The 27173-nt window shown below is 41.4% G+C and overlaps 2 protein-coding genes across 9 annotated transcripts in view; both read left to right on the forward strand.

The window, feature by feature from the left end:
* The window catches only part of samd11 (sterile alpha motif domain containing 11), a 1171052-nt gene that overhangs the window by 1028849 nt on the left and 115030 nt on the right, over positions 1-27173 (forward strand). The gene's annotated exons all lie outside the window — the stretch shown is intronic.
* scn8aa (sodium channel, voltage gated, type VIII, alpha subunit a) overlaps positions 4901-27173 on the forward strand; it is a 43410-nt gene continuing 21137 nt past the window's right edge. Inside the window, exons 1-13 of one of the 5 annotated variants that reach the window (XM_044038034.1) lie at positions 4901-5159; positions 10173-10503; positions 15045-15163; positions 16284-16373; positions 17389-17517; positions 18035-18126; positions 21367-21588; positions 21823-21886; positions 22034-22175; positions 23463-23669; positions 23758-24042; positions 25086-25400; positions 26920-27055. In XM_044038034.1, the coding sequence (XP_043893969.1) occupies positions 10228-10503; positions 15045-15163; positions 16284-16373; positions 17389-17517; positions 18035-18126; positions 21367-21588; positions 21823-21886; positions 22034-22175; positions 23463-23669; positions 23758-24042; positions 25086-25400; positions 26920-27055 (2077 nt within the window). In that variant the 5' untranslated portion in view covers positions 4901-5159; positions 10173-10227. Of the gene's footprint in view, positions 5160-5555; positions 5625-10172; positions 10504-15044; positions 15164-16283; positions 16374-17388; positions 17518-18034; positions 18127-18329; positions 18422-21366; positions 21589-21822; positions 21887-22033; positions 22176-23462; positions 23670-23757; positions 24043-25085; positions 25401-26919; positions 27056-27173 lie in introns of those variants that run through there. The other 4 variants (XM_044038037.1, XM_044038033.1, XM_044038036.1 and 1 more) reach the window with 4 other exon arrangements.

The following is a 27173-nucleotide window of genomic DNA, read 5'->3' on the forward strand; positions in this document are numbered from 1 at the left end:
CAATAAGGGAAAGCTGACAGACGTTTGTCCTCCAATGTCGCCGCACGTCTCGTCCTGGATGCCATTGAAAATACATCGTTATTATTTTCACGCCATAATCTTCAGTTTCAGTTGCTGTTATTGTGTACATTTTTTTCACCATGTCTCTCGACAGGCAACTCCACGAGGACATCACGAGTCAGCTTCCTGTCTTTGGGGGTCGTGTTGTGTACATTTCAAACCTCCAAAGTTCTTCTAAGCACAAAATGCAAATGTACATGTGAGGTAATGAAATTAGGATCTTTCACACGAAAAAAAAAAAAGTCACAAAAACTCAAGGGCCCACAATGTATACCTCAACAACTGTCTGTTCACTATGCATCGTCGAGCTGCAGCAAAGACATTCTGAACTAGTCAATGGTGCGATAACTTGTAATATGTTACTTACTTGGCAAGAACACTGTCACTCTGTCATTGGATGTGTTTCATGTCAAATAAAAAAAACAAATGCTTTGTCAGAGTGCTTTCTCTCCCTGTGTTTCCCTCACAGACGAGCTTACATTACAGATAAGTGGTGCTTTCCTTCCTCCGGGTGTCAGTCTGCTTGTGTTATGTGAAAAAGAAATAATACGATTCTGTCAGTTTGACACTTAAACCTTCACATCTTAAACATCTAATAAGAATGTTTTAAGAAATAATGGATGGACATTTTTGTAACGGTGAGTGATGTTATAAAAAAAAATCCATTTACAGTAAGTGACGTCTGTATATTGTGCAGCATTTGAGAGATGAGATGTACGTTTTGTTTGCCTCTAGGAAATCTTACATTGTTTGCTTCAATTCATGGAAAAATGGGACCAAAGTGTTAAGGTGAGTTTACATTATTAATACTATATGCTATATAAATACAAAAAAAAGACATTACTCGGGTTACTGTGAAGCAGTTTTGCTGCACCGCTTCCTTTTCGCAGTGGTGAAAAGACATTGACCACAACATGAAAATCAATCTGGAATTATTCTGCATTTTTTAAACTGCTATGGCCCTTTACAACTACATTGTTATGACTAAAACATAACAATTCCTGTTAACAAATAGTCACTATGCAATGATTCTCTGGTCATTTCCTTCTCTAAGGACAGGACTGTGTGTGCAATAGCTTCCACACATACTACACCATCACGCCCAGACATTTCTAATGTAATCATGTATATAGCCTGTATACTGTTTATGTGAGTGAATGCCCCCACTGTGGGATCAATACAGTTTAATATAATCTAATTTAATCTAATTCTAATCTAACTGGCCTTTTACTCTTACTTTTACTTTTACTGTAAAAAGTGAGTATTTATTAAATAGATTTTATGGAGAGCCAGTGGCTTCACTGCACACACACACACACAGACTGAAATCACCGAACCATCACAACAACTGCATCTAAATCTCTAGGACAGTCTCTGGTTTGCCTTGTTGTCTTATAAATGACATTATTGTTGTTTGTGCTGTTGCAGCCACAGACTCCAGGTCAAGAGAAGAGAAGTATACCTCCTGTGTTTGGGTAAAATGGAGACCTGCTAATGAAAATGGGATTGTGGGTAAGAAGCAGATGAAGAATCGGTGTAGAAATACTCACTGTAATCTGTCTAATCAGCGTGACAGTGAGCCTCTGAACATGTAAAGACTGCAGTTTGTGGCGATATTTGGATATTAAGTTATTTTTCAGTTATTTTCATTCATACAGAAAATAACGGGGGGAGGAGACAGGGAGGGAGGGCAGTTTACTGGATTAAAGGCGACCTATTTGCATAATCAGATGTGATTGATTGGTTGATTGATTGGTTAAAGAGCAGCGTGTGGGAGGAGGGGGCAGCAGTCTGAGGCAGGGAATCATTAGCTCGCACAAAAAACTGCTCAATTATGTTTTTGGTCACATTCATTGGGCACAAACATTATAATTCATTATAATTCATCTGTGATGTTTTTTGTGCTACAGCTCTTCTCTTTCTTCACGTGAGGTCAGTTAACCTTCGTCTGCAGGAGCCTGGAGACGTGGAGCATCGTTAGGGGAGAGTGGTTGCCCCTGTGTGCTTCTCACACAGACTCACACAAGTATGAACCGGTTTCTCTCCCGTTAGTTTGTGTTGTTTAGACATTTTTGCTGTTTACACCATCGCCACATAATCCACACTGAGATACAACTCCACCCCACACTGTCAGATATCTGTTTCTAATAATCCTGTCATGTCTCCTTTCGCATAGACTTGCACGAGTGACCCCTGCTCTTTTCTCCTCTGACCAGGTGAGAGACACACTTATTCATTTCCTTTTCTAATTTCATGTTTTATTTGTGGCTCATAACAATCAATTGAATGTGTATAATGCCCCAGCATCGCATTTGAGCCATCATTTCTGCAAGACTGCAGTCGTGTTTTTAATACAGTAGTTGTGTAGAGCAGGGGTGTCAGGGATCACAATTTGAAATGTAAAATAAGATTATTATAACCTTTAAACAACATAGACTCCAAATGTTTCCCTTTGTTCCCTCACATTTAATGAAGGATCTTTTCACAAAACACATTAGGAGCAATCTGAACATTTTCATGAGAAAAAAATAAATGCAATTTCAACAATATTATCCCTTCATTTTAATATTGTTTACTATATTAATAATGTTTACTAAGCCTAAGTTTACTATGTCCACATGTGCATTACAACTTACACATCATAGTGTAGTGATCTACAAATGCATGTCACATTTATCTGGAACTGAAAAATATAGTATTTCACATGACTCTAGTTTTCACAGATTTATCCCGCAGGCCGTACGTTTGACACCCCTGGTGTAGAGACTTAGGCCTACATGTATGTATGGTTATTGAAATTAAATAATAATAATGTTAGTAGGGCTGGGTGTTTTAAAATCAGACAATACTGGTAATTATTGTGATGACATTTCATTTCAGATGAAGAAATCAGATAATGGTGGTTTTAAAATTCTTTATGGACATAAAAACATCAAACACTTGTTAAACAGAGATCCATTTTCCCAAAACTGAAGCAACATTTATAGTAATTATGAGTTGTGTCTCAAATAGCAGTTTCTCCCCAGCACGACTCTGGCACTGTTACAGGCAACAAACTACATTTTGAAGTGCCTGACTCATTTACTCTAACAATAAACTCAGAACACAACCAAAAAACATTTACTGTTATGTCACCAGCGGGTGTGTCAGTCAGTACGTCTACCTGTCTTTTAAAATAAATGTAAACATGTAAGTCAGAGTCAGACTAACACAGATAACACAGTAGGGAGTTCAATGACTGCTGCATGTATATACCGATATCACAAACTCGAGGATCTACCAATTCCGATATCACAAACTCGAGTATCTACCAATACCCGATATCACAAACTTCGAGGATCTACCAATACCGATATCACAAACTTCGGTATCTACCAATACCGATATCAAAGCTATCTACCAATACCCGATATCACAAGCTTCGAGTATCCACCAGTACCGATATCACAAACTCGAGGTTCTACCAATACCGATATCACAAACTCGAGGATCTACCAATACCGATATCACAAACTCGAGTATCTACCAATACCGCTATCAGTCCGATACAGTCATTTTGACAATTTATGATCTATGAAGCTGTATGAATTGTGAATTGTATTGGATTTTACATTTTTATCTCTCCAATATCCGATCCAGTGATGTTGACCGATACTGTTTCCCCTCACTAACTCAGATACAGGTTATCTTCCCAGTTAGAGTGTTTAAACACTAGTGGCTCTTTTCCACTATACAGTTCCAGCATGGTTTGGTATGGTTTTCCATTACTGTAGTACCTGCTACAACATGGGTGGAGTCATCATAGCACGGCTCCATGAAACTACCGTGACATAGTTTTATATGGCACACACAAACTAGTGACTTGTAAAGCACTTATTTTCAATGTACTGAATCATTAGAATCATCGTTCATTAAAAAGATCAGTTCAGAACCTCCTGCATGACCTGAGCACAGACGTCAGACACAGTCACTGAACTGAAATACGGCTGAACGGGTCGTGATTCAAGTTCAAGTTTCAAGGTTCAAGGTTTTAACAGACAGTCCAGGCACATTGGAAATAGGCTCATGACCACTGGCGTTCAGCAGTGCTGTCACTAAATACACCAGACTCCTCTGTTATATAGAGATTTTAGACATTTCCTTGCTAAATGTAGGAGATTAACGCACGTTTTCAGGATATTAAAGTCTTTTTAATTGATCTACAGTTTGGCATTGATCGGCGTGATTCTTGTATCAGACGTCGTGCTCATGACTCTTCCAGTGACGTCACTCTGACCAATCAGTGGACGGCAGTCAGACATCACATTTTAGTATGAGTGGAGCTGAATAGTGCTAGACCAGTATATGAATGAGCCCCGTAAGTGCACAAGGAAAACAGATTATAGCCCACCGAAGTTTATAATCCATTTAGAATATGTTTGTCACTGGAAACTGTAGTTTGCACCGCGTTGTAAGCTGCTTACTCTCCCACACCAAAGTCCATAGAGAAAATCTGTGACCAGTTTTTTATATACATGTAAGGTATGTAAGTAAAATACACTTGTTTTTTATTTGGGCCCCTGAAATGTCTATGCACACCCCTGTTGTGATGTGACTGTCACACAGGATTATACTTGTACATTAAATGTCTAAATAACCGTTTTTCTTCCCCATGTGACTTTGAGGTGTCTGTGTCACCTTCTATTCATGATTGTCCAGTGAATTCCTGCACTAAACTAACTCACCTTACTGAACTCGTGCACGTTTGAGCTGCTGTTTTTTTTTTTTTTTCTGTTTTGTGCACACGGTCTCTTGCAGGCTCCCCTCTCTCTCTGTCTCTCTCTCTCTCCCCCTCCGTGCAGCCTCCTTCTTTCATTCGGTGAAGCTCACTCCGGGGTTTAGAGGCTACAGGCCTGAATGACCTTTAGGATTTCTCGAAGCCCCCTCGCCGCCGACACTCCCTCACATTTTTGTTCAGAGTCATCAGTTATGCAGGGAAACCGCTCGCGCTGAGGAGGAAGACAGGAGCAACAATATGGCGACAACCGCAGTTTCTGCCCAGTCTCTTCCACATCTGCAGTCCTGCCGCGGCTCTCTGGATTCATTGTAACGCTTGCAAAGTGAGTGTCCTTCTTTTGTGATGGTTTGAGGAAAAGAGTGCATGTAATGTTGGGTGCGTGCAGTTGTTTTCTCTCTCTCTCTCTCTCCGTCGGTGTCTTTGCGTAAATGTCGCAGAGCTGCACACCTTTTTTTTTTGGAGCGGGATGGAAGAGGATGTGTGTCTTTGCGGAGCATCTGTCAGTGACACTGGAGCAGACGGGAAACGTATTTATGTGTCATTTTTGAATCGACGACAAGGATTTTCTGTTGGATGAAGTGTTTGGTCGAAGCATTTGTTAGATGTTTGCGGGAGGTTGGTGTTCACATAGGGAGGCTGCTTGTCTGTAAGCTCCAGCCACCAAAAAAGGACAAAATAAACCAAACTATTTTTTTTTTTTTTTTACTGTCAAAATATAGTCTCTATGTATGTGTTTGTACACGTCGATCACAGGATGCTGCTCTTCAGGCTTCGGTGAAGACGCTGTGTGAGTATAGCCCTGATCCTCCTCCATCACCAATAGCCAATAAATTGACATTGCTCCAGGTGATTGTTGGTGTGGCAGCTCCATGATCATTCTCGAATGGTCGTGTTTGTCCTGTTTCCACCGAGTGTCGCGGGCTGTGCGTGGTTTTCACGCCGCGTCTGTGCTTCACAGTCGGGTCTATCTTGTGTACACCTTCAGCTCGTATTGATTTGACAGTCGACATGGCTACACGGGTGTGGTGCGGATCCTTCCAGGCAACGCGCCGAAACGCACAGAAAAGCACCCGATTTTCTTTAATGTGAGCCTCTGAATGACATAGTGTACGTGGATTTATTGGGATTGATCGACATTACACGCGTGACTTTGACAAACCCACGGTGGCGTTTACCTTTTAGCGTGACATTTGCAACATACAAACCACCCACTGCAGCAATACAGCTTTGGCCAATTTAGTGGTAGCGGGCCACTTTCTCTGCGCAGTGAAGCCTCCAGATTCTCTCTGTCACTGAGCAGGACGGCGTTTATTCTGCTCAATGAAATATTCCGGAAAAGACGCGCATAATGGCGTTCACATGGTTTATTAACAGCTGTAGTAAACACGTCTCCAATTCCTGCGTGTCAGGAAAAGGGGGGGACGACGACGACGACGACCGAGAAGGTGCCAGAAGGTGCGCGCTATTTCCTCTTTGACTGCGTCGCCCTCATGAAAGCAATGTGCAGCCGCACGAGCCCAACACACGACAAGACGTTTGTTGTCACCGCGACTTAATAACATTGAGGAGAAGTGAAGGATGCAGTGGCTGCAGGCCTGCACGCGTCGAGCGGAGGCAGAGACGTGCGAGACGTGGAGGCCTCGTTTACTGCAAACTGCTGCTCCTCACACAACCGTCAGGATTTTTTTTTTCTCCATCCATGAACCTTCATGCATTCATTCATTCGTGTGCTACGCGCGCGCGCGTGTGTGTGTGTGTGTGTGTGGTGCTGAAGCGGACAGCGCCACCAGATTAGCAGAAGGCTCAGTAACTGTGTGAGGTTCCGGGGTCCATTTTAAATCAGACGTTTTGGTTCACAGGCTGCCTCTTCACCACACACACACACACACACACACACACAGAGGAGAGACCTTCCTGCGTGATATGAGCTTTACACGTTGATCATGTTTAACTAGACTGTTATGCAAGAGGATTGAGATGTGGTTGATGCTTTCTCTACAGAGCTAAAAGGCTGCAACTCTACACACACCTAAGGATTACTCTCATGGTTCATTATTTTCTCCTTTAATAGAACTTCTTAACCTGCAGAAAATGGTGTCAAATGTCAATTTTCCCATTTTGGGTAAAACATCTAATTACAATTTATTTTTCCATATGTTGTATGGAATTTGATTTGGGATATAAACCTTTAAGTTGAGATTTGAAACAAGATGGAGCATTAGTACCATATGATACCATCAAATGATTGGTTGCTCTGTTCCAATGCGAGGATGAGAACTTAATGATATGAACTGTTTTTTTTAAGATTTGTGTATTTTATATTTAAATGGGCATATAGCATAGAATAGAATAATCACAACGCAGCTTTTGCCTTTTGGTTAAATGCATTGTTTGTCATAGAAGAGCAAAGGAAACAGAAAATATTAACTAAAAAAAGATTAGATGATTATCAGAATACTGTTAGTATTTCAATGAACAATCCGTAATCGGTTGTTGTAGCCCTACTGAAGAGAAGGGATGGATTATAATGTGTGGGAAGGGGGAGGATCATAGTGTAAATATGTGCCATAATATTTTTAGTCATTTCTTTAATCTTTTGAATGCTGTGTGTGTGTGTGTTAGATTCAGGTGTGGCTCCACATCCAATGAAAACCATCTTTCCTTGTCAGCTCTTTCATCCAGCACTGCCAAGTACATTGACCCTGAAATGTCCTGCAGCTTGAAACAGTTGTCATGTAACCATCATACCCCTTTTACATCCAAGTGTGTTGGAAAAGTGCTTCACTGAGTCATGCAGACGTTAAGTGTGACTTTCTCTCAGCCTTTCAACATTGACTCAAAACTAAAAACACGAGGTGATATCCTGAAATGGCTCTGTTGTCTTCATGGTCAGAAGAACAGAAGAAACCCATAACCAAAGCCCATAATCAATGACTGATGATTTAGTTGCCTGAACAGAAGCTGATAAATGGAAAAAAATCTGAACTGCTTTATTATTGGAAACAAAAAAATATACATATAAATAATCTTATGTCAACATTATACAATAATAACAGCTAAACTTGTAGCAACATCTGTCACTGACAATATGTATTGATTATTTATTTAATGATATTTATTCTCCTTTTGATTACTAAATCTACTGTGCTTATAATAACTGCAAAACTAGAAAACATGTTTACCTGTGACACATTCAGATGCAGTGGCATCACCTCAGTGTGATGTTGAGGTTAATTATAATGTGAAACAGTCCCATAAAAAGTGTTTTAAATAATTCCAGTGAACACAAACTTAATGTACGATTGAAAATTGACAGAGAGAGTGAGCTGGACACTTGACAACTGACATTGTTTTCAGTGTAACTCATCATCTCAAAGTTTGTTCTCAGACATTGTGAAACCATGGTGTGTATTTTCTTTTGCTGTTGGAGTAAATCAGCAAGTGTAAAATGTATATTTTATAAATTCAGTTGGCAGCTGTAATGTTGTCGCTCAAGCAGTGGAACCAAATGTTTCATCACATGGAATGTGTGATTGTGTAAATGTGTGATTGTGTGGACATGAAATATGTTCTTCTGTTCTAGCTTTGTTTTTGCTGAAATGTTTACATTGTTTGTTTACATAAAATAACCAGAAATCTGTACATGCCCAACATATGCAATGTGATTTTTCTGATTAGAGGTGGGAATCACAGGGTACCTCATGATACAATAAGTGATACATGGCCGCTTACTGATGGCTGAGCTTCAGCGGCAGACAAAGACAAAGGAGTCTAAACCGGAGTCTAACAAGGAGGCTAATGATGCAGAAGTACCTGTCTTTCACATATGTGCACTTTTTCCATTCTTGTTCATGTTTCTTCTCATAGATATTACAAACCTCACACTCACAGCATCACCGTAATCTGTCCTCACTTATCTATCCCACCCGCTCCACACACACCCAACACCTTGTCGCAGGGGGCCTGTGGAACTGCCAATCAGCTACCCGCAAGACTGAGTTAATCTCTGGCTTTGCTATAGAGCAATGCCTAGACTTCCTTGCTCTCACTGAGACTTGGATAACACCCTCCAACACATCCACCCCTGCGGTGCTCTCCTCCGCCCATTCTTTCTCCCACACACCCAGATCCACTGGCAGAGGTGGCGGGACAAGTCTGCTCATCAACCCCAACTGGACTTTCACTCTTTACCCACTGCCACACTTCTCTTCACAGTCGTTTGAATTTCATGCTGTAACTGTAACTCACCCAGTAAAACTAATCATTGTTGTCATCTACCGTCCATTAGGCCCATTGGGACACTTCTTGGATGAACTAGACGTCCTCCTTTCAAACATTCCAGAAAATGGCCCACCACTTGTTCTTCTTGGCGACTTCAACTTCCAGTCAGAGAAGTCATCAGATTTACTTCTTTTACTTTGCTCTCTTTCTCTCTCACTCGCTCCTTCTCCACCAACTCACAAAGCTGGCAACCACCTTGACCTCATTTTCACCAGAAACTGCTCCACCTCCGACCTCACGGTAACTCCACTTCATGTCTCTGATCATTTCTTCATATCCTACTCATTAACACATCTCTATCATCTTGGTTGCTTAAAGAGTCCAGAGTGCCCCCCCTCTTTAAAAAACCCACCGTTGACCCGTCTGAAGTAAATAACTACAGACCTGTCTCTCTTCTTCCTTTTCTCTCCAAAACTCTGGAGCATGCTATCTTTAATCAACTCTCTTCCTACCTTCACCGGAACAACCTTCTCGATCCTTCTCATCAGTCTGGTTTTAACGCAGGTCACTCGACCGAAACTGCACTTCTTGCTTTCACTGAGCAACTCCACACTGCCAGGGCTGCCTCTCTCTCCTCTGTGCTCATCCTCTTGGACCTTTCTGCAGCGTTTGACACAGTCACCACCACACCAGATCCTTACTTCCACCCTTCAAGAACTAGGTGTCTAAGGCTCTGCACTTACCCTACTCTCATCCTATCTTCAAAACCGAACATACAGAGTAACCTAGAGAGGATCTTTGTAGGAACCCTGTCCTCTAACTACTGGGGTCCCTCATGGTTCTGTCTTGGGCCCTCTCCTCTTCTCTCTGTACACCAACTCTCTTGGTTATAGTTTAATGTTAATTCTGTTAATGAAAATGTCGATGTTTACCCTGGTGTATCGATTATCATATCGCACGAGGAAGGACGGCGATATATCATCAAATAGATATTTTGAACCACCCCTATTTCTGATATTAATTAGAAAATGATTTTGGAATGAATGAATGCATGAATGAGTTACATGCAGATTGTCAGTTGACTGTTCTTTTTTTGTGTCTGCACCTCCTGCAGAGCTGCTACTGTGGATGCTACAAACCTAAAGACCAAGTAGGTGCAGGATGAAAACATGGCTGCACCCCTTCTTGCACCAGGACCTCATAGCTTCAAGAAGTTTACTGTGGAATCTTTGGCGACTCTCGAGCAGCGCATCAATGAGGAGAAGAACAAGAAACCACCCAAGCAGGACAGCAGCTACCACGACGACGATGACGAGAACAAGCCCAAGCCCAACAGGGATCTGGAGGCTGGGAAGAGCCTGCCCTACATCTACGGAGACATCCCTCGGGGAATGGTGGCGGTACCACTTGAGGATCTGGACCCATACTACCAGAATACTCAAAAAGTGAGTTTACCTGAAGAAAGACATGAAACACACACACACACACACACACACACACACACAATGAAGTTATCAATGTTACTTAAATTGAGCCCTAAAAGGGATGTTTCTAACTGTGGCTCTGTATTGTGATCTCAATAATATGAATCCTGCTCGTCCCTGTACCTCAGGCTTCCAAACTCTCAAACTACAAATAAAATAATGTACACCATACCTCTAATATAGATAGATAAATACAATATAGGGCTTCTTCCTCTATGCATAATTTCCAGCAGGCTATACACAGAGACCTGCAAAGCTGCCCTCCACAGAAAAGTTCTTTAGGTCTTCAACCTCACTATTTTAGACTGTTCAGCTACTGTAACCTATTTAAACAACCATCTGTCCGTCTTCTACTGGTTTATCCTCCACATGAGGGTGGCGGGGGAGCTGTGCCAATCTCAGCTGACATAGTCACCAGTCCATCACAGGGCCACATGGAGACAAACAACCATCCACTCTCACATTCACACCTATGGTTAATTTAGAGTGTCCAATTTGCCTAATCCCCAAATCTGCATGTTTTTGACTGTGGGAGGAAACCCACACACACACACACACACACACACACACATTGAGAACATGCAAACTCCATACAGAAAGACAGAAACATGAACATCTCAGGTAGAAAATGTCCAGTTTCATGACCTAAGGAGGAAGCCAGAGAACCCGGAGAATCTTTAACAAATAAAAACAAGGATTGTGAGGTTTCTTGTATCAAGCATTGTAACCCCTGTATAGTTGTAATATAAATATGATTGTAACTTAAAAAAAAAGGTAAAAAAGAGGTAATGAGCACGTCAACATTACACAGACAAAACAGACGAGCCGTTTGGCTCTTGATTGTTTGGCTTCCAGGTGAAATGTGTTCACTTTACTTCCATTTTGTGATTGGGTTGCACAGTCAGTGCAGTCATGTTTTCCGTTCTGGAAGACCTTTGGGGAGAGTGAGAGTTGAGCACTTGAGATGCTGCTGTGTCTCTACTGTGCTTGCAGGGCTTTGGGGAAAAGGTCAGTTGCGGTAACTGTGGAAAGACTGTTGTTCCACATGAGAGACTTTTCTAATTGTTCATAAGTTAATCTGTGGCTGCAGAGGAAAGCGGCGGTTGTCTTGGAGGAGACTTGTGTCCCTCTGGGTTTTCTGTGATGGCTGACGTTGGGTGTGAGGACGAGTGGGTGACCTTGAGACTCTCTGAATATCACCGTCACGTGAACCTGTCAGCCAAAACTGCATCCTCTTATGCTGAAATATATTAATATTAGTACACTAAATAGACCAGACAGTTAACATCCATACAGGGGTTTTACTTTAAGGAGACAAAATAACATTTAATCATAAAATGGCTGTTCTTTACTGAAGCATGAGTCAAGATGCAAAGTACACTGAGGCTATTTGAATGTTGGCATGTTTATAAAAGGACTGCACAGTGAGACTAAAATCTCCTGCCATGGAAACATTGTTTGTTGTCTATTTTTAGCAGAGATTGATGTGACAAAATCATTATTATTCAAAAAAGTCTCCTTTTAAAATACTACTGCATCTTAGACAACAGTGTTGTGTAATTCTGCCAATCCACACACCCTACAATATAAAGTCCGATTTTTTGTAGATTATGTGTGTGTTTGTGTGTTCATCCTCTCACTCCATCCTTCTCTAGCCTCCCTGTCTTTACACTGTGCATATGCTGACTGTTATGTAACGCACCAGTTTAGTTCACAAGCAGGAGACACGATTCCAAAGACACGTGTCCAGCAAGATGTGGGACTGTTGATAAATTCCCACACCAACACGCAGCTCTCTGGTCTTTTAATTCCACACATGCATTTCTGCCACAGATGTGTGCAAGTCGTGCAAGTGTGTGTGTTTTGGTTGCGCTGTTTTGCTTCTTGTCTCTTCGCCTGCCTTCTCCAACAGCCCCTGTCAGCTCTCAGCTTCAGGAAAATCTAATTGTGGCCCCTCGATCTTGTCTCGTTCTAATGCCAAAGGGAGTTGATGCTGCTTTGGATCTGGCAGCTCGAGCAGCTGTGACGTCACATCAGGTTGTGACCTTGATGGAAGAACGTTGCTCTGTATATCATTGTCGCTGAGAGGCAGCAGGTCAGTTCTGAGTATATTTCTGGCAGCAGTAACTGGAAAGGAAAGCTGTTCATCTTCTTCACTACAAATCTTCAGTCGTGGCAGTTTTAGACTGTGTCATGACCGAGACAGAGGGCAGGAAGTCAGGCCGGCTGGGTTATGACGCAGCATCTAGCTCTCATTACCCAGCTGGTGGCCTGTGCAGGACTGTGCTATGCTGAGCTGAGCCAGATCAAATCAAGCGCCAAATGTACAAGGCCAGAGGAAGAGATCAGCCAAAGGAGAATAAGCTAAAATAAAAGGGAGGAAGGGTAGAGGAAGTGAGGACAAGGATGAAAATGGGCGACATGTGCAGAGATGCATGAACATACTTGCTCTTCTTCTGCTGCAGCCAGGTCCAATAAAATGTGTTTTACTAGGGAAAAACCTGAAGGTACAACTGAAGAAGACATTTTAACAGAGATCCTAAACAAACCTTTAATGAGCACTTCTGATAATAAAATTAGGGAAATGAGGAGCAGAAATTGAATAACAATGTGTAAGTGCATAATTGCCTTGAAGTAAAAGATAATGTTTGTTTTTTGTAACCTTAGAATAACCCTTTTATATGTATTTAAGATAAGTCTAAGTGCGCTGACATGTTTCACCTGAACTGACCTGATTTCAAGTGGAAGCTTGCAACCACTTACTGCCAAAATAATACAGACTGAAACAGTCCAACTACCCATATGACAACAGACAGCTGAACAGAAAAGCCAAGACAAAACAAACTACATACATTTAATGTAGAAGAACAACTAAGAATACAGGGTTTGTGTGTGTGTGTGTGTGTGTGTGTAATGTGTGTCCAGGTATTACTAATGTTGTGGGGACCTAAACCTGTTTACACAGTCACATTATGGGGACTTGTCTTCCTTGTGGGGACAAAAAGCAAGTCCCCATAACGTAAATTACTACATTTTAAGGTGAAGGTATGTTTTAAGGTTAGGCTGAGATTGAGATTAGGGTTAGGGTTAGGATTAGGATTAGGATTAGGCCAGTAGTAATTGTGGTTAGGGTTAGAGTAAGTCTCCAGGAAATGAATGTAAGTCAATGCAATGTCCCCTCATGTCATGAATGTCGAACATGTGTGTGTGTGTGTAAATGATAGGTACCATAAAACAGAGTCAATTTGCCGTTTAGCACAAGGGTTGAGAGAATGGGCTCTTTGAATGGCTGCTGCGGCCGTCATGGATGCAATGCTGATGGCCCCTCCCCTCTGTCAAATCTGCCCCCCCCCATTCTCTCTCTCCCCCTCCTCATCACCTGCCCCCCCCCTCGTCTTCTGGCCAGCTGCCCTCACTCTGGTTCCCTCTGTCCTGCCTCTCCTCAGACTGCTGCTCGTGCACTCGCTGCCTGCCTCGCTCTGTCTCCATCTCCCCAGTTTTTCTGCCTCTCCTCGGCTCTGGATTATGAAATTTTCAGTAGCTTTGCAGCACTTTAGTCATGCGTTACAAAAATGCCTACATATATAGCACTTGTGTGTGTGTGTGTGTGTGTGTGTGTTTGAATCACAACATGGCTGCTCATTTTTGAAACTGTATTCATGCAAGTTTACTGTATGTATATATATGTATGTAGCTCTGAGCTATAATTACAACTGGAGTTGTCTGTAGACTGTAGTTGGAGTTCACATGTTTGCACCGTGTGTCCGTGGGTTTTCTCCGGGTTCTCCAGTTTTCTTTCACTGTCCAAAAACATGCAGATGCAGCTTGGATTGGCACCAGCAGTCCCTCATGTGGAGGGTAAAGTGGTAGAAGATGAATGTTTATGTTTCCAGTTAACAACATATGACACATACTCCTCCTTTCTATTGGGAGTGCATGGCATAATTTCCACAGTCATGTGACCCCCACCATGAGGTCTCTTACTGTATTCCTCCTCCATTCTGTCTCCAGGCGTCAGCTCAGAGCTGGTAACTCTGCAGGACTTAATGTAGTGAGGGATGCCTTGTTAAAAGCACAAGGGCCCATATCACTGGTGCAAATGCGCAGAGTCTCATTAAAGTTTCAAGCAAATCCCCATGTTTTATTTAAACAATTATGAGGTTACCCACAGAAAGAGAGAAAGAAGCTTGTCAGCTCCTCTCGGTTTCGCTCGGTTTCCTCCTCTGGAACCACCAAAGCCACGGTGGGCAGGATAGCACTGAGTGACTGGGACAATGAGCGACGTTAGAAACATCCTGGCAGCCACTTTCAAACGCACTTATGTGATACACAACGCAAAAGCACACATTATCTCTAATGAATCATGTATTGTGTGCTATTCATGTAGAGAATGTAGTGAATTAATACATGGTACTGACACAATTACATTCTGCACTGTATGTTTTTATCTGATATTATTTATTAATACTCTTTTTCTCTTTCTCCTCTGCTTCTGTCCACAGACGTTTATAGTGCTAAATAAAGGGAAGACAATCTTCCGTTTTAGTGCCACACCTGCCTTGTACTTCATAAGTCCTTTAAATCTGGTTAGGCGAATAGCTATTAAAATTTTGATACATTCATATCCTTTTAAAAGCTGTTTTAACAGCCTGTTCATGTGTATTATTCATGATGATGTGTTCCGTGTTTCTTCATGTATATCTACTGACTCTCAGTATGATAAGTCAGCGGGTTTACCTGATGTGGACGAGCAGATAGGAAGCCAAGAAGTGCACAAATGATGAGTCATCCTTAGCCGGAAACTAGATGTGTGAGTCCAATCTCACACTGACCAGCTCAATGTTTTGTTCTCCTTGGGACAGAGCTGATAAAAGTAAAAGTAGGTCAAGTCTGTCTTTTGAAACATCACATGCTAGAAATGGCATTGAAAATGATCCACAATCGATTCTGGAGAATATCTAGTAACTGTGCCCTGACTACATTTACAACACGATCAGAATATTTAGTCCTGAGCTGCATCAAATCTCATATTATAAGATATTTACAGTCTGCTACTTTCCTTAAAATAAATGACTGTATTTTTGTACTTTAGGTTAAACTTAGGTTAATCTTATATTAATATTCAAAGTTCTTGTGCATTAACACAACAGATAGTTTGCCAGGTGTGACTGTATGTAACACAATCACCTTTCAGGACTACTGTATAATTCCACAAAGTGTCATTGTAAGAACAAAGATTCAAGTAAAATGTTGTAATGAGAAATATCAGCAAACCCTCAGCAGTTAACAATAAGAGCTGTTTTTTATTGTCCATTCTGAATCATCGAGATTATAATATAATCTCAGCCACAAACCACAGCTCTAACTGACCTCTCTGGCTGCACTTAAAACGCTTTAAGGGTTTCCTTTAGTTTTGTTTTAGCATAAACCTCTCCGTACTAAAAGCCTCGCAGGTTTAAACATGTTGTGTAGTTTTAGTCCTGCCTTTGTATTTTCACTAAATATACAGCATGTAAATATTTCATGGGTGAAATAATGGCCTGTGTGGTACTGGGCACAGATAACCACCTTCTGTTAAGTGCTAAAAGGACCAGAGTCCAAAAACATGCAGACTGTAGGAACTGTACATATCTCGCTGCGTTGTGTGTTTTCAGTGAGATTTTGATGATGCTCGTCCTGTCTGTGATGTTTGTGAGTGATGACCTCTGCAATCCACATCTTTTCCTTAACCTGCTCCTCACTCTTTTCAGCATGATCATTATGTGTACTATCCTGACCAACTGTATATTTATGACCTTTAGTGATCCGCCTGAGTGGTCAAAGCAAGTAGAGTAAGTACACTTTCTGTACATTTATTCAGTGGTGAATGCATGTCATTAGAGAACCCCAGTTTGTGGGGACAGGAACAGGAAATGGCAATTACATTAAATCAGTGATATTTGAAAAACTACCAAACTGAATATCTGTTATGTTCTTGCTTTTTTGTAAAACAATTTACTAACACATTCATTTGGAATATTATGACCCATCTCCACCTTTGCCTCAGGTTCAACCTGAATTAAAGGTCTAAAACAGGGGTCGGGAACCTTTTTGACTCAGAGAGCCATGAAAGCAAAATATTTGCAAATTTGTTTCAGTGAGAGCCATATAATATATTTTAAGACTGAATTTAACTAAATGTGAGTATAATAAGCCTCTGAATTTATTCTTTTAAATAATGTTGTTATAATACTCACCATTAATGCGACTTCTGGTTCTTGTGGACCCTTTTATTGGCAGAACAGCAAGACTTTCTTCGCGCAGTGTGTCACCAGCAGCATATCTTGCAATCACACTGAACTGCGACAAATGACTTACGTCTGTTGACTCATCCAAAGCCAGGGAATAGAACGGTGCTGCATTTATGTCATTCACTTGTGTTTCCTCCACTTCCAAAATCGATGGATGGATTAAAACAAGTGATAATATTTTATGTTTTATCTGAAAAGCCGAAATCTGCGAGCCAGATGCAATCATCAAAAGAGCCACACCTGGCTCGCGAGCCATAGGTTCCCTACCCCTGGTCTAAAATATGATAATCTGTCTGCAGTGTCACCATATGTTCATGTTATAAGTGACAATGCTAACGTACAAATGCTTCAACAGGCCCAAGCACCATTTAAATCAAACTTTAAATAACTGTGTTACATTATGGAGCTTCATCTGTCTCCCTGTTTCCAAATTTATCCTCTGTCCTTTACCCTTCTCTGTAACGTCTCACTGGCCAATGAGATTACAGTCATTCAGATGTAAGTGCGCTTTGATCCAGCCAGCTGAACCGATTCTGTCAACACTTTTGTCTTCCAGGTACACGTTCACAGGAATTTATACGTTTGAGTCTCTTGTAAAAATCTGCGCACGAGGATTCTGTATAGACGGGTTTACGTTCTTAAGAGATCCATGGAACTGGCTGGATTTCATGGTCATTTCCATGGCGTAAGTATTTTTATTTTATTTTTTGGTGTGATCCAATATGATGTGCACAGATATTGTCATTGTTTCATTGAAGAGGGGAAGAAAGTGAGATGTAGAGTGATGATGATGCAGATGACTGTCGTCTGATAACCCATCGTCTGTTTCTCCTTCATCTGAGACTTTTCTGGTCTTTCTCTTTGGGAATCGAAGGTTTCCGTCTTACATTCTGCGGCCTCTTTGACAAAACCCAACTCTTCGTCTTCTTCTTCTTCTTCTTCTCATCCAACTCTATCTTTCATTCATCTTTTCTCAATCTGTCAGAGCCTCCGCCATCCATTTTAAGGCCCAGTATCCTAGTTTATCATTTAGTACTTTCACCACTACTCTCTCCATATTAGCATAAATCATCAGCACCATGTGAAACATAACATTACGTAATTCTACACTATTTCATCGCCCATCTGTGTGTGAATTAATCTTGTCGCCTCATATTTTCATGTAAATAACGAGTGGTTGTAACTGTGGTTTGATCCTGCAGGTATATAACAGAGTTTGTAAACCTAGGCAATGTCTCAGCTCTGCGCACGTTCAGGGTGTTGAGGGCATTGAAAACTATTTCTGTAATTCCAGGTAAGACAGGATGGGGTGGGGACGGTGGGGCGGGGTCGGTGTTAGGTGTGTGTCTTTCTTTCCTTTTTACCTTCCACCCTTCTCCTCAGTGGACAGGCTCTGTGAGTGGCGTCGTTTCCTCCTGGTTCGGTGGTGTTGTGCTCTTGGCGTGTGTGGTTTTTGTCATCGTGTTTGTTCTGTGTGTGATCCTTCCCCTATTTCAGATATGTAACAGAGTTTGTGGACCTGGGCAATGTATCTGCGCTGAGAACATTCAGAGTTCTCCGAGCATTGAAAACTATCTCTGTCATTCCAGGTGAGACTCAGTTTAAACACTAAGGCTGATCCTCTCACCCTTTCTTTTCTACTCACTATTATTATGATTGCGATTATGATTTAAGCAACAACAAAAGAATTGGAGACAACCATTTTTTGATTTATTTTTCCTCCAAAAGTATCAAAAATGGTACCAATACATTTTTGATAGGCTTTGCAGTCTCCTCTAGAGCCATCCAAAGGTTCTGCACTCTCTTCTGCCCCAGTAGCACTCTCATTATGAGGCTCCTTTCTAAGGCAGCTGTGTCCCTCTTTACAAATAGCTCTCATCCGCTCCTTTCACCAGCTTTCAGATTCACAAAATGCCCTTTTCCGTATTATCAGAGTGTCGTCTTATCTATTGATTATACATGGTATGTATCAACTAAGAATAGATTATAGTGTCTCAAATTTCCATTTCAAAATCAGCGAGCCATTATTTGGTTGCACATTTATAGCCAGTATTTGAATTTGAAATAGGAGATCCCGTGATTTTGGGATGAAAAATGAACCAGATATATGTTGATGTTCATATGAGAAATGGCATAGCTCTTCGAGAGAAGAATACACCTATTATTTATGTATGAAGACTGCCAAGCCTAGTTTGTGAACATATCTCTTATGCTGCATGATGCTTTTCAGTCACTTGCTTTTACAATACTAGGCTATAAGAGCTTGGCTGACTAATGGCATTGAAAGTTTGATTTGCCCTCTTTTGTTTTTAGTTTGATTATTGATTTTCTTTCTCTCGCTCTCTTTTTTTTTTTTTTATTTACAACCTACTTGAATGATATGCCACACAGAAAAAAAAATAACAAAGAAAGAGTGTGCTCACATTGTAGAGGTTGGGGACGCAGATGGGATGGCTGAATGACCTATCAACCTTTTGTGAGTGACACTGACTGCACATCTATCTATCTATTGATAGAGGATGTCGAACAGATGTCGTGCCTGCTCTAAAGAACCCCTATGGATGCTATTTTTAAGTGACACATTCACTGCGTAACCTGAAAAGAAGAAATGCAAATAAATCACGTTTGGATTTGAACTGTATTTCTTGAACTATGCTTATTTGCTTTCTGACAGAGAGCCATTGATATCTTATGTTGCATACCTTAATGATAACAATTAAGTAGAGAATAATTATTATTTTTAAGCTTCTTTCATCACATGTATAGACTTGTATTATATCTTATATATAAGAATGCATTAGCCATTTTATTTGTATTTATTTAAATAGTAAACGTTATTTATATTTACATGATTTTGTTTTTTATTTCCTTTTATTTTATGTAATGTAATTTCATTAAATGTTATTGGCAGGTGATTCACGTTTGTTCCTGGATGCTGATTGGTCGACTGTATGTGCAAACTCAATCAGGCCTTAAAGCAAACTGAGATTGTAACTTCATTGACATTATGCACTCATCTTTATTCAGATGAAAGATGTCGAGAAAGGAAGTGACTTAAGTTATCTGTAGAGCTGCTCTTCAGCTGCTTTAATGACCTTCTAACAAAGCCATGTGTGGCTCGGTTGTCTCTCTGCTTGAAAGCAAATTATAATATTTCATAACATTTTAAAAATATACCAATGGAGTGGATTAAATTGATCTGATCTGTTCAACAGCATTTCATGTACTGACCATGTGTTCGGAGGTTATGGGAGTATTTTAATAATAATAATAATAATAATAATAATAATAATAATAATAATAATACCTGCCCAACTGATATTTTGATATATTTTATTAATTTTATTTATTTTCTTGGGACCTTATATGCACTAACGTAGACATACATTAAAATAAGAGAGGTTATTAATTTGACTTCCTCCACTCTGCCGATTCTTAATTCGACTCATATTCGATTCATATTTGACAAGAATCAGTACAGATGGCAAAGCCCTGTACCTGTAGAGGCCAAACACAAAAGTGTGTGCAGGTCATCCTGCTCGGGTGTTTGAGTTCCTCTTGGACCCATGTGAACACTGCCAGAGGATGCCTGTCTGGAAGGTAAACTTATTTTGTCTTCTGTGAAATTGTTGGTTGAGACAGACTGCAGGGTCGCGGTATGGGGAGTCAGTGCTTTTCGTATGACACCTTATACAAGACAGTTCAAGAAAGTGTCCACGCTGGCACTGGCATTGAATTGCTCCTGTTCAGCCTTGGAGTTTAAATGACCTGCATGCTGTTTCCAACCCCCCTGCCTGTGCCTCTGTCCCTCTCATGGCCCCTTGTTGTGCTGCTGTGCTCTCTTTCTTACGGATTTCCTCTCTCACCTTTACAGTCTTCCCCCTCTTTTTCATTGGATCTATTGGCAGCAAAAAGCTTGTAATTTAATTTGATTTCCGGCATCATCATTTCCTCTCTGGATGAAAAGAGTGGGAAGGCTTGTAAATATTTCATGTTTGTTTCGTTTCTAGATATGTTATGTACGTAACCTGTTAGTTTTGTCCAAAATGTATTACTACCTATAGTTTTTCTTTTAATTTCTCCAGTTTGTATTCAAATGATCCACTGCACAAGAAGTTAACAATATCACACATGACATTACATGTTATTTAGCATACGCTTTTATCCAAAGCGACTTACAATGGAATTGAGTACAATCAGCCAGGGGTGGAGTCGAACTTGCGACCACTGGTCTTAACCACTGAGCCACTCCACCCCATTAACATTAACACATTATTATACTGATCATTGAAAATGCATTGCTTAAAGACATAGTTATGTGCTACATGTCACGAAAGCAGCATAGTGTTGACAAATCCACTCAAAATTTGATATGTCTTATTGGAGATAAAAGATATTTGCATCACACAAAACACCACAGACACTCCAGAGAGTCATATGTGTATCATCAGCAGCTGCTGCATCACCTGCATGGTTTGTGTGTGTGTGTGTGTGTGTGTGTGTGTGTGCACGTGTGCACGTGGATGCTCTCCAGGCCTGAAGACCATTGTGGGTGCCCTGATCCAGTCTGTGAAGAAGCTTTCGGATGTGATGATCCTGACTGTCTTCTGCCTGAGCGTCTTTGCCCTCATCGGTCTCCAGCTCTTCATGGGCAACTTGCGCCAAAAGTGTGTGATCTGGCCCATCGACATGAACCAGTCCGTCCTGGCCAACGGCAGCAAGGGCTTCGACTGGGGCGAGTACATCATGAACGATGGTAAGTAAAGGTGTTTTGCCAACGGTGCGCTGGCAGCCGCCTGGAAGTATGAGTCAGCCCATATGCTGAAACAAGGAAACATTATGTCATTTTGGCAGCAGGAAGTGAACGACACTGAATTCGCAAACTGAAGTCCGAATTTAGTCTGAAGTGATTTATAGGACATTGCAGCTTCTGTGACAGATTGTGAGTGATATGACTCATTGTGGCTTTATTTTTTATTTTTTTTCCCAGCCAACTTCTACTTCCTGCCTGGTCAGTTGGACGCTCTTCTCTGTGGGAACAGCTCTGACTCTGGGTGAGTTGCGCTTCTTGCCTTCCTCTGTCTAGCTGTTGTCAGATTGTATTATAAGTAAATACAAAATGATACTGAGTCACTTTTGGTCTTTCCCCCCTCTCTCTCTTCTGTCTGTCTGTGTCTCTCTGTCTTCACCTCACCTCTCAGCCACTGCCCAGAGGGCTACTTATGCATGAAAGCTGGGAGGAATCCAAACTATGGCTACACCAGCTTTGACAGCTTCGGCTGGGCCTTCCTGGCTCTCTTCCGACTTATGACACAGGACTTCTGGGAAAACCTTTACATGCTGGTAAGGACGATGTAGTTCAGCTATTTCCTAGCACCTGAAGCACTTACACAACAGAGCTGCGTAGATTTGTGAATTTTGTCTGTAAATGGAGAAATACTGACATTCCAAGTAAAATGTGCCATCCCTCACTGATCAGACCAACATTTGTTTTAATGTTACCAAGAAAAACATGACATTGCAAGCTCTCAGTAACAGTAATAATGAAGAGATGACACATTCTATAGAAAAACATAGTATAACCCTAATATTGTTGATCGCGGATGAAATTTATTTATATATTTAAATCTAATTTGATCTTCATCTCGTCTTTACTGGCTGAATGGCAAGACGCGTTTTATTTATAAAGCACTTTGCACACATTAAGGTGGAATCAAGGTGCTGAACAACGATATATGAAAGACAGAAATGAAAGAAAACAAAAGTACATACAAATGTAAAAAATATAGAAAGATTAAAAATGGTAAAAAGACAGAAAATGGTGGATGACTCTGCCTCTAGTTCAGCTAAACCTTTGTCTTTCCTCACTATTCTCACTTTGACTGGCTTTGTTCAGCTGTATGTAGCCTCTGCCGTCAGTCTGTTCTCGAGTTTACACTAAGAGACAGATGAGACCTGACAGGAGCGTCCCAGCTTACACTTCTATTTTTGGTCCTATCTTTGAAATTCAGCTTCAAGCTAAAAAACTACAGACTCTCACCGCTATTGTGTCATTGGAAAAAAATGCAACCATGTTTAGGTTAGAATTCTGTTTGTGAAATGAATGTTCTGTTCTTCATACCTGATTCTCAGAACCTTCACATCTTTATCCCAGGAAGTCTTTGTAGATCATCTTTAGAAGAGAGGAAAGGATTAGTTGGGAACATGTACTGTACCCAAAACCCTTAAATGTACCTGTATGAAAAATAAGATTTTTCTCTCATATCGCAGTAGGTAGGATTTCTTTTTTGACGGATACAGTGTGCATACAAAAGTGGGTCAAAATGCATATGTCAAGGCTCTCCCTGACGAACATTACAACCTTGAGCTTGTGCTAAGAATGTTAATGAGCTCAGGGCATGAAATGAAAAAAATGACTGATTACCTGTAGCTGTGTTTGTAACCTTAACCCACGCTGAATCTTCGGTCCAGAGGAAGGAATCTTTTTGCTGAAAAGTACATTCAACACATCTGCCTGTCGTCCTTGCCACATAAACATTTGTCCATGATGTCTGATGAGCAGGTGGACACTGACTGTGATGCTGCCGTTTAGGTCATATGTCACGTAATCATGAGTATCTCTTCTCTCAGACATTGAGGGCAGCAGGGAAGACCTACATGATCTTCTTTGTCCTGGTCATCTTTGTGGGATCTTTCTACTTGGTGAATCTGATCCTGGCTGTGGTGGCCATGGCTTATGAGGAGCAGAACCAGGCCACCATGGAGGAGGCTGCGCAGAAAGAGGAGGAATTCAAGGCCATGCTTGAGCAGCTCAGGAAACAACAGGAAGAAGCCCAGGTCAGTGCTCTGCAGGATATTGGCTGGAATTATATCTCAATTGTGTCATATCATTGTTTTGACATTATTTTTGTATCTGTCCTTGCAGACGGCTGCCATGGCAACATCTGCAGGCACAGTGTCGGAGGATGCAGTAGAGGATGATGGTGGAGGAGGGCGTCTCTCATGCAGTTCATCCGAGATGTCAAAACTCAGCTCTAAGAGTGCCAAAGAGCGGCGCAACCGGAAGAAGAAATGGCGACAGAAAGAGCAGGAGAAGGAGAAAGGCGACAGCGAGAAGTTTGTCAAGTCGGACTCGGATGATGGCAGCAAGCGGAGCCGCTTCCGTTTCCCGGATAACAGGCTGGGTCGAAAGTCTTCCATTATGAACCAGGTGAGGAAAACAACCACCTTCTTTATTGTTGTAAATGCAGCATCAGTTACTTTTGAAACACATATTACTGATTGTATGTGCCTATAAATTACATTTGATAGGCTTGTAAAGGATGAGGAAGGTTGTAGATCATCCTGAGTAGCTGGTACATGTTGCTATTTGGGTTTTTTAATTTTCTGAGCTGCATACTTGAAATTACAGTCACCCCCATAGTCGAGATAAGGCAGAAACCCTGCACACAAAAATATAACATTTAAACTATGTGAATGGCTAGACTTCATGCAAGCTGCACAGGTTTATGTGTCGCAGTGATAATTACTTGTGTTTATAAAAACAAACCTTGCAGAGGAGCACATAGTGTGGCAGGAGATTTGGAAGCACATGTCCAGCTCCTCAATTATTCACAGTGATTACATGAATGTTTCAGAGCGAACAATCCTGCTGCTTTGTTTAGGCTCCACTGGCTCTTACATTTGTCAACGTTTTTACACTGAAGAATTCACCAAACACGACAACAAGGCATGCTGGCCTGCATGCAACTCCTTCAACACAAGTGTGAAATTCACTGTTTACATCCATCATCTGCACAGGGAGAAGACTGGTGTCGTAAACTCGCTGGTTCAGTGTGCAGATATAATAATGCAGGATCAATACTAGTGGCAGCACAGATTGATGTTGTCATGACTCATGTTCCTCTCCATGTCGTCTGAGCCACCTGTAACTCTGTCGTGTGTGTGTCTCTGTGTCTCTGTGTGTGTGACCTTGAGAGTGTCGGATATAGCCGACCTAATTATGTGTTTCTGTCATATTTATCAAGTCATGTGATTTCTATGTCTCCTCAGGGAAAATCTTGCAGTAAATTTCCCACAGATTTTGCCGTTCATCATGACCCCAAGAACTGATGACAAACTGTATAACAATGATGGTGCAATCAATTATATTTCAGAAAACACAGTGAGCTACATTAATATCTCTCCCACCCCCCCTCCTCTCCTCTCCTCTCCTCTCCTCTCCTCTCCTCTCCTCTCCTCTCCTCTCCTCAGTCCCTACTCAGTATCCCTGGCTCGCCTTTCCTGTCTCGCCATAATAGCAAGAGCAGCATCTTCAGTTTCAAGGGCCGCAGTAAGGACGTCGGTTCAGAAAACGAGTTTGCCGATGATGAGCACAGCACGGTGGAGGAGTGTGAGGAGCGCCGGGGTTCCCTGTTTAGCCCATATCGGCGGAGCAGCTACAGCGGGTACCATGGGAAGAGGAACAGTACGGTGGATTGCAATGGCGTGGTGTCACTCATCGGCCCTGGGCCTGGTGGACGCCTTCTGCCTGAGGTGAAAATAGATAAGGCAGCCACTGACGACAGTGTAAGGAAGTCAATGAGTAGACCTATCTAGGCATGGCCCCCTCTCGACCGTTCCTTTTCTTTCTGGCTCTCTATTCTCTACTGTCATCTTTGCAAGTCCGTATGTATCTCTTGGCTAAGCGCTCACGCCCCCCTCCCTCTCCCAGCCCCTGACCTCTGACACTAGACAAAGGATGGAGAAATAATAGAAGTTATACAGTGATTATACTTAAGCAAACCCTGCATTTGATAGTTTAGTTTAACTGGGTCTGTCAGTGACTTCCAGGCAGTTTTATTGTTTGATTTGAACAATGAATGTCAATGTTTTGAACATGTTCATATCAAGTTTATGCATACATGTATAACACATGGTTACTCTACTGCATTACCATATGAACTAGAGATCTTTACACATAGATAAAACCCTATGTTTAAGAATTAATGCACACCTTTATGTGTGGGATGTCATCATCACCTAAGTAACAAAAACACTGTGTTTGTTAACAATCAGCATATCATGATGAGTTATAGCATATCATGATGAGTTAACCTGCTCTAGTGTGTTGATGTGTTCCTCCTCCAGGAATCCAGATCCTTTGCTATCGTGAGTGGGTAGATCTACAGTAGGAGGCAGATGAAACAGTGGGGACCAGCACTGTAGAGCCACAGGCACTTTATCTGCTTCCCTATTACTTGGATAATATCCCATAGTTTCTACACAAACAACACGCCACCTATCAGGCTTAATATTATTATTTAAAAACAAAGGAGGGCTGCTGTCCTTGTCTGTCTTTATCATTTTCTGTTTCCCAAAATCTCTCTGGTCAACTTTAGTAGAATAGTCACATTCTAGTTAGCATGGTAGATATAAACCCTAAAGAACAAGAACAAGCATGACATATAGATTAATAGAAGAAATGCTATGATGTTTGTTATTTCCTCTCCCTCTCTTTGACTTGGAGCATGCTCATGCATGACAACTGGATGGCTCTGATCGACATGCCTCCATTATAATCTCTTATGATGGTCTTGACTTGATGGTTGCAATATAAGTAGTATGGTTTCAAAGTAGGAAGATACAGTAGCATCAATGTGCAAGTAACAATAAAAATAGCCAGATTTGGGGGACATTTTGTAAATTAACTGAAAAATTATATTGCAATATTGCATGACAGGACTGAAAACGCATTCATGCAGAGGCAGCTCTTTTTTTCCTAGTATCTCACGACCAATTTGCTGTTTAATTGGGACGAGCTAATTACATTCAAATACAATTAGTTCATGTTGCCTTAGACCCACTTCTCCCACTTTGGCTGAGACCTGCATGCATTTACAGCATACACCTTACATCTTCCTTGAAACCAGCATTGAGATAGAGAAGAATGAAACATGCCTTGTCTCGACCCTAAACAAAGCTGATCTTCAACTACTTTTTCCTGCCAATGCTGTTGTGCACTTCCCTCCGCCAGCCACCGGTGGTGAGATGGGATGGTGTTCATGTCCTCTCCATGGGTGCTTGATTCTTCCTCTCCTCCTAACAGCCAACTACTGAGGTTGAGGTGAAGAAGAAGCTGTCGGGCTCCCTGATGGTGTCTGTGGACCAGCTCAATACCTCCTTTGGGCGGAAAGAGCGGGCCAACAGTGTCATGAGCGTCATTACCAACACATTAGTGGAGGGTACTGCCACTTTAACCTAGCTATTTAATCTGCTGTCTCATTATTCTTTAACTAGGGCTGCTGTCATTGGTTGATTAGTTTGACATGAATTTCCTGCTTATCTGCTTTGCATATCGAA

This window comes from Solea senegalensis, linkage group LG11 (genome assembly GCF_019176455.1).
Source record: "Solea senegalensis isolate Sse05_10M linkage group LG11, IFAPA_SoseM_1, whole genome shotgun sequence".
In the NCBI taxonomy this organism is placed as follows: Eukaryota; Metazoa; Chordata; class Actinopteri; order Pleuronectiformes; family Soleidae; genus Solea; species Solea senegalensis.